This window comes from Alexandromys fortis, unplaced genomic scaffold (assembly GCF_014885135.2).
Source record: "Alexandromys fortis isolate MF-2015 unplaced genomic scaffold, M_Fortis_MF-2015_v1.1 scaffold_40, whole genome shotgun sequence".
Taxonomy (NCBI): Eukaryota; Metazoa; Chordata; class Mammalia; order Rodentia; family Cricetidae; genus Alexandromys; species Alexandromys fortis.
This window is the reverse complement of record NW_026067966.1, coordinates 1,459,791-1,476,676: the sequence shown is the minus strand read 5'-3', so window position 1 is coordinate 1,476,676 and position 16,886 is coordinate 1,459,791. Positions and strand designations below refer to the sequence as shown.

At 43.9% G+C, this 16,886-nt stretch overlaps 1 protein-coding gene and 1 long non-coding RNA gene across 2 annotated transcripts in view; one reads left to right on the top strand and one right to left on the bottom strand.

Moving 5' to 3' along the window:
- Dner (delta/notch like EGF repeat containing) overlaps nt 1-16,886 on the top strand; it is a 296,201-nt gene that overhangs the window by 191,699 nt on the left and 87,616 nt on the right. Inside the window, exon 6 of the mRNA XM_050154164.1 lies at nt 3,947-4,100. Coding sequence (XP_050010121.1) covers nt 3,947-4,100 — 154 coding nt within the window. The remainder of the gene's footprint in view (nt 1-3,946; nt 4,101-16,886) is intronic.
- Nucleotides 1,449-13,303, bottom strand: LOC126508763 (uncharacterized). Its single transcript, XR_007593965.1, has 3 exons — nt 13,219-13,303; nt 12,655-12,776; nt 1,449-1,829 (listed from the first exon to the last, which is right to left on the bottom strand). It is a non-coding gene; the product is annotated as an uncharacterized lncRNA (long non-coding RNA).

Sequence of the window (16,886 nt, the reverse complement as noted above, 5' to 3'; positions counted from 1 at the left end):
AAGAAATGTACGACAATAGTTAAACTGGACTGAGAGACGAAGTATATTAAAGAGAAGTATGGACAACTCTGTCTTCTTTTGGGGGGAAGGAAGGTATGGGTTGTGCTGATAGGGTATGGGATGGAGGTCCTGAACTTCTCTAAGATTAGTGGCTGTCATAGTTAGGGTTTCTATTGCTGTGATGCTAAATAGCAAGTTGGGAAGGATGGGGTTTATTTGGCTTAAACTTAAGCATTGCTATTCATCAGTGAAGGAAGTCAGGACAGGAACTCAAATAGGACAGGATCCTGGAGGCAGGAGCTGATGCAGAGGCCATGGAGGGGAGCTGCTTCTTGGCTTGCTCAGTGCACCTTCTTGTAGAACTCAGGACCACCTGCCCAGGGATGGCACCACCCACCATGAGCTGGGCCTGCCCCCATTAATCACTAAATGAGAAAATGCCTTACAGCTGGATCTCATTAAGCCATTTCTTCAGCAGCGGCTCTTCCCTCTGATGACTCTGGCATGTGTCAAGTTGACACAGAAAACCAGTCAGTGCAGTGGTATACCAGTAATAACAGCACTCGTTGGGCTGAGGCAGGAGAGTTAGGAATTTAAGGCCAGTTTTTACAAGATCACAACAGTTAGGGCAGGTATCTGGGGTATGGGGTAGGAAGAGAGGGTGGGGTGCAGAGATTGTAGGCAGGGCTTTGGAACAGTGATGGTAGAATGCCTACCACAGGGCTGTGGGATGGCACAGTCACTAGAGCGAATGCCGGTAGGAAGACCTGAATCTGATCCCCAGAACCCAAAGGCATGGCGGTCTGTGATCCCAGTGCTGGGAAAGTGGAGACAGGCAGAACCCCGGGGCTTGTCGGGAAGTCAGCCTCACCTTTTTGGTCAGTTCCAGGCCAATGAAAGATCCTGTGTTTTGAAGTAATGGACAGGGCCTGAGAAGCTACCCGCAAGGGAGGGCCTCCACAGATCCTCACCTTTCCCAAGGTATAGCCTCCACAGGTCCTCTCCCCAAGGTGTGGCCTCCACATGTACACGTGTACCCTTGCACACTCACTTGCACACCTGTGCACCTGCAGCTCACTAACACTCTGCCTACCCTCATCTCTTTGCCCCTCCCCAAGAGTACCTATCCAGGTTCAGGACTTGAGGAGAGAGCTAAGAAATATGCTTTTTTTCAGATTTTTTTTAAAAAGTATTTTAACTAAGTAGCTTTATTCATTGACTGTAATAAAGGCAGAACATGATGTAATAGGAAGGCAAATACAGATGAATTGAACTCTGGGTAAGTTTTGAGAGCTATGTAGTCTTCTACGTTGCCACTCTAGAAGACAGTAGTCATACATATCTTAAACTCATTACTCTTGGTAATTTTTTTTTCGACTTTTTTACAGGCACTACCATCCTTACAGGCCTGAGGACTTTAGTGCCAGCAAATCTCCATATTATAAAGGCAAACTTAATTTTTCATTATTTGATAATTTCATACATGGCGTATATTACATTTTTATCAATCAACCCTTCTCTCCTCCAGTTTCTCCTTACTGGTTTCCTCTGCCAACTTAACCCGCTCTCTGTTTTTTAAAAGCACGCAGCCTACTTAATGCTGTCTGTGTGCACACAGGTGTAGGAGCCCCTCCTGGAGCTTTTCCAGGGTCTTACCCTCGAAGAAACCTCTTCCTCCCCCGAGCAGCCATCAGCTGCCAACAGCTCCTCAGTTAGGGGTGGGACTTCATGGGCGTCTCCTCCATCCAGGCAGAGATTTTGGCTGACTTGATTTGGGCCCGTCTTGTGCACACAGTCACAACTGCTGTGAGCTTGTGTGTGCAACAGTCCTGCTGTGTCGAAAAGAACAACAGTTTCACTGGAGACATCCATTAACTCTGCCTCTTCCATGCTTTCTGCCTCGGTGTTCGCTAGTCGTCTTCTCTTGCCTCCCCTGACTTTATCATGATCTATACGGTTTTGCATGTTGGAGTCAGACCTGCACTGTACTCAGCCTTGCAGGGAGGCGCAGTCTCCATTTCCCTTCCCTCTCCACCCCTAAGCCCTCCTAAACCCTTTTGTATCCCCACCCCTTTATGGCTTTCTTTTCTTTAATTGTCGTTACACACACACACACACACACACACACACACACACACACACACACACACACACTTTCTCTCTTTCTCTCTCTCTTTCTCTCCCCTATATATAAAAACACAACTTCTGTATAAAGTTTCTTGTATGCATGTTTTCAGGGCCAATCATTCGCTATTGGGGAGCCACAGTTGCATGCTCTTCCCTAAGAAGGAGATTGCTCACACTCTCAGCATTCCTCAGCTGTCTCTGGTTGAGGCCTGATGAGCATTCCTCCTTTTACATTAGTATGTCCATTGGTGTCATCCTTATCCAGATCATCTTTAGGAAGGAAGTCATGTTGATGGCACTTCATGGGCTTAGCTTCTCTGACATTTCTAGGAGACACAATCTCACAGCAAATTTCCTGTTCTTCTGGCTCTCATAATCTCCCCCTTCTTTTTTCTGTAATGATCCCTGAGCCTTCCATTCAAGAGTCGTATTGTAGATATATTTGTAGTTATTGGGTGCTGCAACTCCACACATTAATGGTTGCAGTTTTCTGTAATGGTTTCTGTCTGTTGCAAAGAGAAGTGTCCTTGGTGAGGGGTGAGAAATATACTTACCTGAGGCTATAATGATAAATATTTAGGATATAGTTAGGGATTATGCTGGTTTAGTAACACGGGGATTGTAGGTTCTCCTGCAAGATCTGTGACTTCCTTAGGTGGCTGGTGAGGTTTCTAGTAGCAAACATGATTCCCTCTCGTTGAACAGTCTTTTTTTTTTTAAATATTTCTTTATTTATTATGCATACAATATTCTGTCCAGACCTCATTACAGATGGTTGTCAGCCACCATGTGGTTGCTAGGAATTGAACTCAGGACCTTTGGAAGAGCAGGCAATGCTCTTAACCGCTGAGCCATCTCTCCAGCCCTCGTTGAACAGTCTTAATGAATTAGAGAGCTATTGGTCAGTGTGGATGTACATATGCCTCTAGTGTCCCCTTAGGGCTGCTGTGCCATGCGGGTGGTTGTCGTGGGTTATAGGCATCACAACTGTGACTGGGACTGTTGGGTGCCTCCCTTCTTTGCAAGCTTGTGTGGCATCTCTGGCACCATGAAAGCTGGTCCTAAGGGAGAAGGCTTTCAAGTCGACCCAGTTCTGGTCCTCTGGGCCCTGTCTAAAGGGCATGACATTTTCAGAAATAGGGACTTAGGGATGTCCAGTTTGGTTTGGGCTTTTCAGCTACTTCAAAAATAAAGCTTCAAGTTAGAGTTGTTTCTTTGAGTCTGATGTTTGAATTGTACTGTATTAAGGTCATGTGATTATAACAATGAAATGTAATTCTTCTTGAATCGGATTCTTTATATGTTCCCTTGCTCCCAGGGACTGTTTGAGATCAATTTATAAAGTGACTCAGTGAGTCTGCTTGGTGCACTGGAAAGATGGGCCAAGTAGGCCATTTGGTAGCATTGGGTTGCGAGCATCATCCATGCTGAGGATTCTGATGGTTGGCATGGTACCTAATTCGCATGACTGAAGATTGTATACTATGGCAAAGCTGCCATTCCTATGGGTCAGCGAAACTTCATTTTCAGTTTAAAACAAGTTGTTCTTTCTATTTCTATTTTCAGAAGATTGAGAGTGGTTGGGATAAATATGAATAAGCGATAAAAATGAATGCCCAAAATTAAACTGCAAACAGCCGCATACTATTTTTCACATAACACGATTTACCTGGATTATGACATAAAGTTGGGTGAGGAAATCACTCAGCACTGATATTTTTATAAAAGGACACAGGACCTTGGAACCTCCAATGTCATCCAAAGCATGTGTTTTAGAGTATTGTATTCAGGTATTACATGCTCTATTTTTGTGTCTTAGGCAACGTTTTCCTGCACCTGCGAGGACCAGTACATTGGCACATTCTGTGAAGAATTTGATGCCTGCCAGAGGAAACCCTGCCAGAATGAGGCGAGCTGTGTTGATGCAAATGAGAAGCAGGATGGAAGCAATTTCACTTGCCTTTGCCTTCCTGGTAAGGTTCACTTAGCCAGTAGCCAGCGGATGTCTCTCTGGAGAGTGTCCACACATCAATTATGGGCGGGCAAACAATACTTTGTTCAGCTGCTGGACAAAAGGTTCTCATTTGAACTTCTCAGTCTGCATATACTTAAGGACTGGAAGAAGGAAGTGCACACGGGCTAACCACACCCCTTAGCTTGCTTTCAGATGATAGGATGCAGTCTATCAGTTTTTTTTTTTTTTTTCCTGTTCAGGAAAATGATATTCTTAGTCAAGTAGCAGACTGTATGTTTCAGAAAACAATTGCACGAGTCTTGTCTTGAGGTGGGTCACTCCTTGAGCCATTATGCCCTCCTACATTTGTATGTCTGAGTTAGCTTCTTCTCCAACCCACTCATCTGAATGCCTCTCCGTTTGAATGTTCCAGGCTACCTTAAGCTCAGGCACCCCCAAATTGAACTCAGTGGCCCCAGGTCTTCACAGGCCATCTTCCTGTCTTCCAGCCAGTCCTCTACATGTTATCCTAGGTGACCCTTACCTTCTATTTCTACACTGTTTTTACGTCCAAGTATCCTCTGTTTTACCTCCTGAAACAGTTTGGTTTTCCTTGCTGTAATATACATGCCAAAAGGGGGAGCTCAAGAGGAAGGCCTTACTTGGGGTCATGATTGTGTGGTTGTTTGAGTCCTTTGTTCTTGGGCTGTGGTAGATAGACTTTGCTTTTATAGTTAATACATTTTCTTCCTTATTTAAGATACTGTGTTCTTGTTTCTGATCGTATTTTATTTCTTCTACTAAAATAAAAGCTATTTCGTAGTACCATTCTCATCAATGGCTGTAAGCTGTTCTAATGTCTTAATTTTTAATAAGGCAGTTGCACGATTTTCTGAATAGCATATCTTGCCTCCCACCCCCAAATTTCCAAGGGAGATCATGTTTACATGTAGGTGTCATTGCGCGTTGCTCAGAGATTAAACAGGTTTCAACATGAAAGGAATGATCTCCTTGCTTCCAGGTTCTTGATGCTTTGAGGCTCTTTGTGGAGATGTGTTGCCTGCTTGAAGCTGTCCACCTGTGGGAAACTCATCCCATGGAAGCTTGCTTTGTTTAGTGGGATTTTAAAACAGCTATGTAACACATACACACATACACACACTATTTAAAGTTTTGTTTTCTTTTTGAGAATTTCATATATGCATATAATGATATAGGATTGTATCTATCTTCCATTTAGTCCCCCCCCCCAACTTCCCCAGGATCTCTCTCCACATGCCCCTCTCAACTTTTCATATCCTTTTATGATTTTTAAATAAATAGTTGAGTGCGTCTGGTTTGACAGTGTTGGTAGAAGAAAGAGCGGCCCTGAAGGATGTATTACAGCCTTTGCAAGCAGCAGGGAGGTCAGCTGTTGGGGAACTGAAGGCCTAGCAGCTTAGCTGGAGCCTCTTTGTTGTTATACAAAAGGCATTTTCAGCAAGTCAGTTTCTGCATACCAAAACCTCTTATCTGATCTAGGAGTTGTCTGAAGGAACCGCTACCTAAGCAATTCTCAGACTTCCTGGTTTACCAGGTCTGTCTGGGGACTAAGTTATGCGGAGCCTGTGAACCCTTTAGGGAAAAGCGGCTCCAGAAACATCAGATAGCATCTCTGACTTGTCCAAAAGGTAACCCCAAAGCCCAGATGCCATCACTCCGAATTCATGGCAGATACAATGGCTCTGTGAAATCTCCCACTACTCCAGTTAGTGCTGCCCATGTGTGCGCACATGCGGGACCATCCACACGGGAGCAGGGACCTACCAGTGGCCAGACCCTCCATAAAAAGAATAGTTCTCCCTCTCCAGCCACTACCAACTGCCAACAGCTCCATCATTCAGGGGAGTGTCCTTGCCCATCTGCGCAGAATTCTGTCTCGCTGGGTTTTATGCAGGCTTTGTACAGTCAGCCAGATTTTTTTTCTTTTTGATTCATGGGCAGTCTAGAGATTATGAATATAGTGGATTAGAATTTGACTTGATTCAGCAACAAACTCTTGTCTTTGTTTGGTTTTCATTGGGTTTTTAAAACAATGTCTTGTAAGCAAATCATGACTTACAGAAAAGTCATGTACACTTCTGAATAATGTAAGATGAGCTCTGGCTCATTGTTAAGATTTGTATTACAAGGAAGATGTTATTACCAAGTGGAGTAGCTATTTCTCTTGAAACTGGCAATATTTCAGAAAGAAGATCATCCAAGACCTCAAATGCTGCAGGAGACTCTAACAGGAGGTCTTGAATTTGAAAGGAATTAAATCAGGCTTTGTCTAAGTTCTTGGTAATCTCCCATTGCCTGGTCCCCATGTGGGCCTTCTGATTTGAACTGATAAAATTAGCTCTCTTTGGGTCTTGAGCCTGCCTGGGTTTGGGGAGGAACACACACGACTCTCCGTCATGTCAAGCCCGGTCTTTGGTAACACACAGGAAATATATGACTAAAATAAAATTTAACTGTTTGAGCCAGGATTATTTTATTAAAGCCTTCTAACATCAATAATATAATTTTTCCTCAAAGGAGCCATTTCTTTTCCCTTTTCTGAAAAGGATAGCTGTGATGTGAATTCACAACCGCCACTGCCAAAATTTTATTAGTATTTTGCAGAGGATTTCCATAATGCCTCCAAGCGCCACATTCTTCTGACTAATCGGTGATTTTAGACTATTTTTAAGAAGTCATCATTGCTGAGGCACGTGTAGCCACATTGGTGACCAGAGGGTCAGTGCCTGTGGGGTTGGTCCCAGCATCTACTGTGAGTCCTCACGCACAGTCCAAGTGTGTAAGTGGACTGTGACACTGTGCTTAGAGGTGGGCTGTTTTGGTGTTTTAGGCTTGAGGGGATTCAGACCATTCCTCTATTTGTGTGAAATCTGGAGACTGAAGGACACATTCGAGATTCCAGGGTAGATGGGAAAAACAGACACAGCTCCATCACTCCCAGCTGGGGAGCTTCTCTCAGCATACCAGTGACTCTTTTAAGTTTTTCATTCACTCTGTGCATAATAGAAGGTACTTGTGGTTCTTGTCAGTACGAATGCATCACCACTAAGGGCATTGTCTCTTCTCAGGACCAGAGATGGCACCAGCTAGAAGCTGACTTTTCTGATTTACTGGTTATGTGACCCACCCCCAACCTTCCTTAAAGCCCTGGCAGGATTCTTTATCTTTAAAATAAAGGATGAGTCAAAGGTCATTCATTCATTCATTCAATAATTATTTATCAAATGCTTATTACATGCCAGGTTTTCTCTGAGTTGTGTGAATACAAGTGCTCGAGTCCTTGCACACACAGAGGTCACAGTTTAGAGGTGGAGATGGCTAAACCACATGCATGCATGTGTGTATTGTGGTGTCTGTATGTGTGCATACATGTATATTTGTGCATGTGTGTATATGTATGTGGTCAATAGAAAGAAACAGGGTGTGAGGGGGTTAATGGAGAGGTAAAGCAAAGAGACAGGGTAAGGTATGTCTACCACAGGGAATGGCTTTCTGCGATTGTGATAAGAGACCCCAATGAAATGAACAGTGTAAATATCAGTGGGAAGAAAATGTTAGGTCTACTCATAGGCTATGGCTTCAGTGTCTGTGTTCTCAAAGCCGTTACGTTGAAATGGGAACCACCAAGAAGATGGTATTGGAAGGTGAACCTTGGAGGTGATGGGTCACAGGTATGAAACACTTATGAGTAGAGTTGCTGTTCTTATAGAAGAGGCCCCTGCCTTCCTTTCTGCCATGTGAGGACAATAGGAAGCATTGTTTATGAAGAGGACTTGGACTAGATACCAAATCTGCTGGCACCTTGATATTTTTCTTAGCCTCTAGTTCTACCAGCACGATGCTTGGCGTTTACTGGTTCCCCAGAGTCAGACACATTGCTTCAGCAGCCTGAGTGGACTAAGACAGCTCAAAAGGTCCCAAGTAGGAACTTGCATGGAGTGTACATGAAGCAGGAGTGGAGAGCATAAGAGAGTCAGGGGTGAAAGGTGAATCTCAGACAGAATGTGCCAGCTCACAGGGACAGGTAAGGATCTTATCCCAAAGATGATGGAAGCCTTTTTTTGGCCAATTGCAGGGGGCTATGTGATGCCCCTCTTGGAAAGATCAGTCTGGAACTGAGGAAAGAATGAACACCAGAAGGTACCCTAAGAAGATGGCCAGGAGACTATTGGCCATCCAGGCAGCTTGTCTGGGCCATGAACACAGTTGGCCTGCTACCTGTAGACCTGGTGAGAGGCTTTGCCTGGAAATTATTTGAGGGTAGAGCGGATGATACTTTCTGGCAAGTTAAATAGAAAATATGATTGCAGTGAGAAATTGTAGATGCCTTCAATTTTCAAATGGTATCTGATGGAGGAAGGTCATTGAGCAATAAAGAAACTGCTTGGCTGGCCCTGATAGGTTAAAGCATAGGTGGGAGGAGTAAACAGAATAGAATTCTGGGAGGAAGAGGAAGTGAGGTCAGACTCTGCTCTGCTCCCAGAGAGACTCGACAGCTCTGCTCTCTGGAGCAGAGACACCAGGCTCTGCTCTCCCAGGCAGCTCCGACCCAGGATGGACATAGGCTAGAATCTTCCTAGTAAGCGCACCTTGGGGTGCTTACACACATCATTAGAAATGGGCTAGTCCAAGTGCGAGAATTAGCCTGTAAGGACTAGAGTTCATGGGCCAAGCAGTGTTTAAATGAATACAGTTTGTGTGTTGTTATTTCGGGCATGAGCTAGCAGGCGGCCGGGGTGCTGGGGACGCAGCCCTGCCGCTCTTATTTCAACAGGTATCAGCTTATTGAGTGAGATACCATTCATATACTATTGAAATATATAATAGAGGTTGTTTTTTATTTTTTGTTTTTTTTTAAAGTTTTTTTTTTAATATTTTTTTATTTTGTATACAATAGTCTGTCTGTATGTCTGCTGGCCAGAAGAGGGCACCAGACCCTCAACAGATGGTTGTGAGCCACCATGTGGTTGCTGGGAATTGAACTCAGGACCTTTGAAAGAGCAGGCAATGCTCTTAACCTCTGAGCCATCTCTCCAGCCCCTAGAGGTTGTTTTTTTAAAGTATATTCAGGATTGGGTAATGTTGGGGACCAGCCTTGACAAATATATTACTTGACAGGGTAGGTGCATGGGAATCCAAAAAGTAAGTAAAGAATACAAAGACGTGAGTAAAAATAATAAGACAGAAACATAGGATAGTATTGGGAGGGAGTTCCAGTGAACACTGAAATCACCCACTTTTATATACTTCCATACACTTTTATACCCAATACAAAAGGGGGGTGGGAGGCAACAAAAGACTTCTTTAACATGATACAAAGCAGAACTCAATTAATTGCTTCCACACTTTGAGACATCAAGTCATTAGCATTCTGTTGTTTAGGCAGTGAACCCACAACTAGACCCAGTATCTTGAAGGCAGCCACTCCCCAGATGACCTCCTAATACAAAAGAAGGAGCAGAATTATGCCTGCATATCCTGACCATTTGTCAGGGTGGAGTGGATCTACCTGTATGGGCCACCTTAGTGTCAAAAGAACCAAGTCAGGGTGTATAGCCCTGGTTGTTGTTAACAATTTTTTAGCAACTTTTAAACTCTCTGACCATTAGACAAGGTAAAAACTAGGTTCACATTTTTGGGCTTCCACAGGGTAATTATCATTACAATAAATTTTAGGATGTTTCCTCACCTTAAAATAGGCATTCATCAACTGATTTAACTACTCCCCCAACCTCTAGCCTTAGGCAACTTTCTCCCTCATAGATTTTCCTACTCTAGACATCTCTTATAAATTCAGTTATAGGATAGCTATTGTTTATAAGCAGCTTTTCCCATTGAGTACAATGCTTCCATGGCTCATCCACGACATGATGTAGATGGGTACCACTTTCTTCATAACGCCCCAGTCAATTTCTCCTGAGTAGACTCACCATGTTTTGGTCATCCACTCCTGCCCTTATGGCTGCACGCTATTGTGGAAAATACTTCTGTGTTCTTTCCAAGTCTTTCTGCACCATCTCATGTTTCATTTTGGTTCCTTTCCTCTTCTCTACTGTATCCCATACCCCTCTTCATCTTTCCTGCTGCTTATCTGCTAGGCTCCCAGTTCTCTGTCTGAAACCTGCCCCCTTGCACTGTTAAGAATGCTGCAAAGCATCCTGCTTCTCTATGTTCAGCTTCTCTCATCCTGTCTTCCTCTACTTTCTCTTGATCTCTAATTCCCTGTCTTCGTCCTTTCTCCTCCCCTCTCTCGTGTCACTGGTACACATTGATCCACTTGGTGATTTCCTAAATGAAATCACCTGCTTGCTCACATCACATCATGGAGCTGCTTCTCCAAGGTCAACCATCAGTGATATCTCCTTCGTCTTCACTCTGTCCGCAGCGCTCATCTCTTTAGAAGCATTTTTGTGTGGTTTGCAGAGCTGTTCTGCTTCTGTTCTCCTGAGTTCTCACAAGATCTCGCCCCCCCCTTTTTGTTTTAGCCATTCTCCTGGGCCTTTGCTAGCAATTTCTCATTTGGAGCTGTCACCACAAGGATGACTTCCAGACCCCCCTTCCAGTCTGGCCTCTCACCTCGGCTCTGGCAGCATTATTGGACTTGGCATTGATTCATCTGCTCGCGGCTGCCACCGCTGTCTCCCTCATTGCTCAGGCTGGATGCTAGACCTTGATGGTTCTGCCTTTCTATCATTTATCCCTGGACACTCACCAATTCACCTTATTTACGATGATTCCCTATCTGACTCTTTCTTCCTTTTCCACCACTACGGCCATGATTCAAGCTGCTGTCATCTGCTGCCTGAGCAATGGGGAGAAGCCTCTGCCTCCCTGCATTCCATCTTGCTTTGTTCGCTATTGCTGGTGATACTTGGGAAGCCCAGGCCTGGGGCTGAAGAGATGCCCTAGACTGAGAAGGGCAGACCCGGGGCCCAGGTGATGTTGTTTTCATGACCTTGGGGAAATAAAGCTTTGTTTGCACTATGTCTCTATCTAAAATAGGGTTGAAGGTTGGTAGTCAATGGCCACAGTTCAGAGGATACCTGTGGCATGCTCAGAAAGGTACGTGCCTGGTATGCAGTCAGCATTCGAAAGTGCCAGCTGCCACATCTGTTGCCAAATCTGAAGCAAAGCCTATAGCTCTGAACAGAGCTGTGCCACTGCTTCCTTCAGTCAGAACTTGGACTTCATTTCTCTGTGGTTCCCATACTGGTTCATGGGCAATTCTCAGGACCTTCTCTCTCCTCTCCTAAGGCAGGAGAGCGCCATTTTGGTCTGAGGAAGAGGAAAGTTCTGGTGGCTAACCACTTTGCTTTTCTCATCTTCAGCTTGAACGCCAATGTCTGTCTCTGGGTTTTTTTATTATTCGTGCTACAACTCAGACATAGGTTCTTTCTGTGTAGAAAGCCTTTGTTAGCTGGTCAGTGACTACACCAGTGTTCAGGATCTACATGCAGTTCCAAGTCTTCCTGAGGGTGGGCTTTTAGGACAAAAAAAAAAAAAAAAAAAAAAAAAAACACAAGAAAAAACCCAAAGCACATCTTGGGTTGACACACCTCACTAAGAAGAACAGTTAGACAGAAGCAGAAGTGCTGCAGGTCAATGATCTTGTACCCTGTAAAGATTAGTAAAATGCTGATTGGCCTGTAGCCGGGCAGGAAGTATAGGCAGGGTGACCAAAATAGGAGAATTCTGGGAAGAGGAAAGGCTCAGTCTGCAGTCATCACCCAGATGCAGAGGAAGCAAGATGAGAATGTCTCATTGATAAAAGGTACCAAGTCACATGGCTAACACAGACAAGAATTATGGACTAATTTAAGATATAAGAGTCAGTTAAGAAGCTTGAGCTAATAGGCCAATCAGTTTATAATTAACGTAGGCCTGTGTATTTCTTTGGGACTGCGGGACTGGGCGAGACAGAAACCTCTGTCAACACAGAACTTCAGAAGCTAAGAAGCAAGGTTAGTACATTTAGGGACTTTCCCAGATCTATGGACTTTGGTGGATTAGGTCTTTGCTCTCCTTTGGTAGGTGTCGCTGCCTATGTCCTGGGTTCCAAGGCCTGAATGGCACTTCTACCATGGCATCATTTGTGCCAAGGTCTGGGGACCTGTTATGCTTTGTTTTTTATTTTTCCCTTCAATAATCTGAATTATATGTACAAATTTTAAATGAACGACATTAATATTTTATATTAAAAGAATGTTTGCTGGTCACTTCAGTAGATACATCATGTCAGAGTAACCTAGAAGAATTCCTTTTGTTTTTTAATTTTTATATTTATGTTTTGAGAGTGGTGTATGTGTGTCTTTGTGTGTGCATGTGTGTGTACATGTATTTGTCATGGATGTGTAGAGATCAGAGGACATCTCAGGTGTCAGCATCATCTTCCACCTTGTTTGAGGCAGAGTGTCTTGGTGTTAGCCACTGTGCATACATGACTTGTTCGCTCTTGAGCTCCTGGAAATTCTCCCATTTCCACATCCCGTCTCACAGCAGGAACATAGGATTATAGATACCTACCACCTCACCTGGCTTTATGGGTCCTGGAGAATCTCAACTCTTCACACTTGTTCAGCAAGTGGTTTACCAGCCGAGCCATCTCTTAATGGTTCCTTAGGCTTAGGTCTCTGGGCCTGCCTGTGTTTTCTGCCTTGGCAAAGAAAGAAAGGATGTTCATGCTCACTGGCCAGATGTTCCCAGGTGATGTTAAGGCTGGTCACACTTCGAGAGCCACTGTTTTACATTGCGTGTGAAGCACTGGAACTCAAATGATGATAGCTAGGCACATTGAAAATCCACTGCACTCATGAAATCCACAAACCCTTCCTTCATTCACAAAGCACAGAAATGCACTGGTACCTAGGCACAGTGCAAGCTGTTGCAGATTTAAAGGTACATTTGATAGACATTGTATCTGCTGCTTAGAGTTGCTCTCACTCTGTAAAAGGAGCTGTGGGCTGCGTTCCTGCCACCCAGCTCCCGGCCCCCTGGCTAGCTTATGCCCCAAAATAACAACACACAAACTGTATTCATATAAACATTGCTTGGCCCATTTCTATTAATGTGTGTAGCACCACCAGGTGGTGACTTACCAGGGAGATTCTAGCCTAAGTCCATCTTGGGTCGGAGCTTCATTGCATCTGCCTCAGAGAGGAGAGCTATGGAGTCTGAGCTCACTTCCTCTTCCTCCCAGCATTCTGTTCTTTTTACTCCACCTACCTATGTTCTAACCTATCAGGCCAAGCAGTTTCTTTATTAATTACCCAATGAAAGCAACAGATTGATATGACACTCCCACATTATCACTCAGTGACCTGAGACCTACGCATCTTTATCCTCATTTTGACCATGGTGGGCATGAATGTTATCAAGACTTGGATGAGTCTACTCAGCTTACCACTGTGAACCTTTGGTTTCCCTAACCATATCCTTTCCGCTCTCTGTACTTCCTGCATACCTGGGTATTGTGTGTATTTGCTTTCTTTTAAACCTTGAGACTTAGATTTCTTTCATTTCTGATGAATGCCAAGCTTTCTTTTATGCTTTTATTCATATCACCCATTCCCATTTTACTTTTATGTTACTAGTTTGCATTTCGTGAGCCATCTATATCTTTCTTTCTTTCCCTTTGTTTTTTAACTTAGGTTTACATTTACCCAGAAATGTTTGGTTTTTCTCCTGCCTGCCCATCTTTCTCTCTCTTCCTGAATAATTTCTGCCTTCCCACATTGAGATTTCACACACCAGGATGGAGTAGCTCGATGGCACACAGATTCCTGCTATCTACCTATTGTTCAGTGTGCGGTATTAGGTGCTGCATGTCATCTCGGCTGCCATGGCTGAGGGCCTGGCACCAGCTGCTCAGATCCCAGAGGGTAAGATCTGAGCTGGTGAGCTCTCTTGGTGGCATGAGGCTTTCTGTTCAAGGCCAACATCTTCGCTCCACTGCACAGGCTAGATTATAAAAAGGCTGGCTGCACTAAAAATAGCTCTCACTTTGATTCCCACTTTGGAAGCTTTCAGAACAGAGCTCCAAAGAAACAATTAGATTCTCCCTCCCCGAGCTAAAGCAGCGAGGGGAATGCTTTTCGTTTCAGTAGAAGAATCATGCAATAAACGTCTTACATACAAACAATTGTGCTGGGAAGGATGGGAAATGTTTTATATCCGATATATCAGATTTTTTTTTAAAATCAGATATAGCTGATAAATTGCTTTTGAAATAGTCTGGCTCATTTAGGGAACTCTTCTTACATGCATGTGATTCATCCTTGACCTCTGATAGATTTCTATTTGAAGGGTCAGGTAGTGCAGTTAAGATGACAGGTGGGTAGGGAAGGTAGATTTTGTTATATTGTCAGAAGTCAAAAGATACTGTTTAGCTCTAGTTTTGTCTCAGTCCTCCTAACACTGAATGGGAAAAGTCATTCTTTTTCCACATGCCACTAAATTTTAAGATGCATTTTATACCAAAATATAAAATACTATAAAATCAAGTTTTCCAAAGATATATTAAATACCATGTAGTCTGTTAACACCTGGTGGTAATTTGAAAGAAAATGGACCCCCAAAGGGAGTAGCACTACTAGGAGGTATGGCGTTGGTGGAGTAGGTGTGGCCTTGTTGGAAGAAGTATGTCACTGTGGGGGTGAGCTTTGAGGTCTCTTTTGCTCGAAATTTGCTCAGTGTAACACACAGACTACTTCCTGCAAGTTGTAGGACTCTCAGCTCCTTCTCTAGCACCATGTCTGCCTGCATACTGCCGTGTCCCACCATGATGACAAGGAACAGAATCGCTGAACTTTAGGCTAGCCACCCCATTAAATGGTGTCCTTTATAAGAGTTGCTGTGGTCATGGTGTCTCTTCACAGCAATAGAAACTCCAACTAAGACACCCGGTGAATGATTTGTAGTCTGATGCTTTCCTTAAATGCACCTGGTATTTCTGCTGTGAACAGGCTCTCTGCCAGGGCACATTTCCTGTCAAATGCTCGATGGCTCACCTAACATTACTTATGCTCACACCCCTATAAAAGCACCAATGCTCAGGCTAGAGTGTCCCTGGGTGTTCCACGCATTTCTGAAGCCATCCATGTGTGTCCCCGTGTCACGTTATTTTCCTTAGTCTTTGTTAAACAAGAATGTTTTCTGAAGAGCAGATAGGCTGAACAGTGGTGGTGGTGCACACCTTTAATCCCAGTACTCAGGAGGCAGAGGCAGGTGGATATCTGTGAGTTCCAGGACAGCGAAGGAGCCAGGACTATTACACAGAGAAACCCTGTTTTTTTTTTTTTTTTTTTTTTTTTTTAAAAAAAAAAAAAAAGGGCAAGGAAAGAAAAAAGCAACCCTGTGATTCCCAGGCAGTCTTTTCAAGCTGCCCATTTTGAACCAATTACTTTATTCTGAACATCCCAATGCTAAATTCTTTAGTAACTTGCAGTTTTTAGAGTCAAACATGTATTTTCAAATGGTCTCTGAAGGTACGCTTAGAATTCCGATTATTCAAAGTGCTTTGAACATCCTCTCTCTGGTTCAGAAAGGACCGGTTCTGTGCAATGGAAGGAGGAGGGGCTGGGATGGAAAGAGTGACTTTCAGTCAGGAAGGATAGCATCCTCTGACTAGGCTTTCAAGCCTCGGCATTGACGTCATTTTGGACCAGGTAGTTCTTTGTGGTGGAGACTGCCGAATTTACAGAATGTCTGGCCATACTCTGTATCCACTAGATGTCAGTGGCATCGTAGGGACTGGTCTTTGAACATCGTCACCAGACATTCCAGTTGACCCTGGGGAGAGTCAGCCTGGTTGAGAACCACTCACTTGAGGAATCTAACCTGAACTCTTGAGCCAAAAAAAAAAAAGGTGATGAGTTCTGTTTCAGCCATGTTAATTTGCCATGTTGCAGGGAGCCATTGGATGAAGTCTTAGTTGGAGAAGCAAGACTGAAGTTCAGAAGTGAGCTAGCTTAAATTTCTGCTCATTCCAGACTGACTGAATGGGGAGGGGCCTCTGAGCAGGGTAATTTGTCATTACAATTTCCCAGATTGGGGTTGCAATTTGTAAAGAGCAAGGTGATTTTTGGTAGGTGCTTGTCTTAGTCATTGTTCTATTGCTGTGAAGAGACGCAATGACCCAAGTAACTCTCATTTTTAAATAAAAAGCGTTTAACTGGGGGCTTGCTCACAGTTTCAGAGTTTAGTTCATTACCATCATGATCGGGAGCAGGCAGACATGGTGCCGAAGCAGTACAGTAGCTGAGAGCTTTACATTCTGATCCACAGGCAGCAGGCAAAGAAGTGACCCAGGGCCTGGTATGAACCCATCCCCAGGGACATACCACCTCTTCCAACAAGGACACGACTCAACTCCTCCAACAAGAGCACATCTCCTTCAACAAGCCCATACCTCCTAATCCTCTAACAGTTTACCTGGGGACCAATCATGCAAATGCATGAGCCTACAGGGGACATTCTCATTCAAATTCCTGCAGTGTATTTTGTGAGATAACCATTTTTTTAAAAAAAGCAAAAACAAATATGCAAACACCCCCCCCCATCTTTGTGTTTATTTCCATGCCCATTAGGAGAAAGAGTGGAAAACATGCTTCATCCATCTGGTTTCTGGGTGTCCTTGCTTTAGGATAGGAAGACATCTTAGTTAGAAGATGCGATGAGTTTAGGAAAATACCTTAAGTGGAATGGTTCATTCTTTGAGCAATTATTTGTGCTGCGAAATGTTTTAAGTTATGAGGGTCTAGAGATT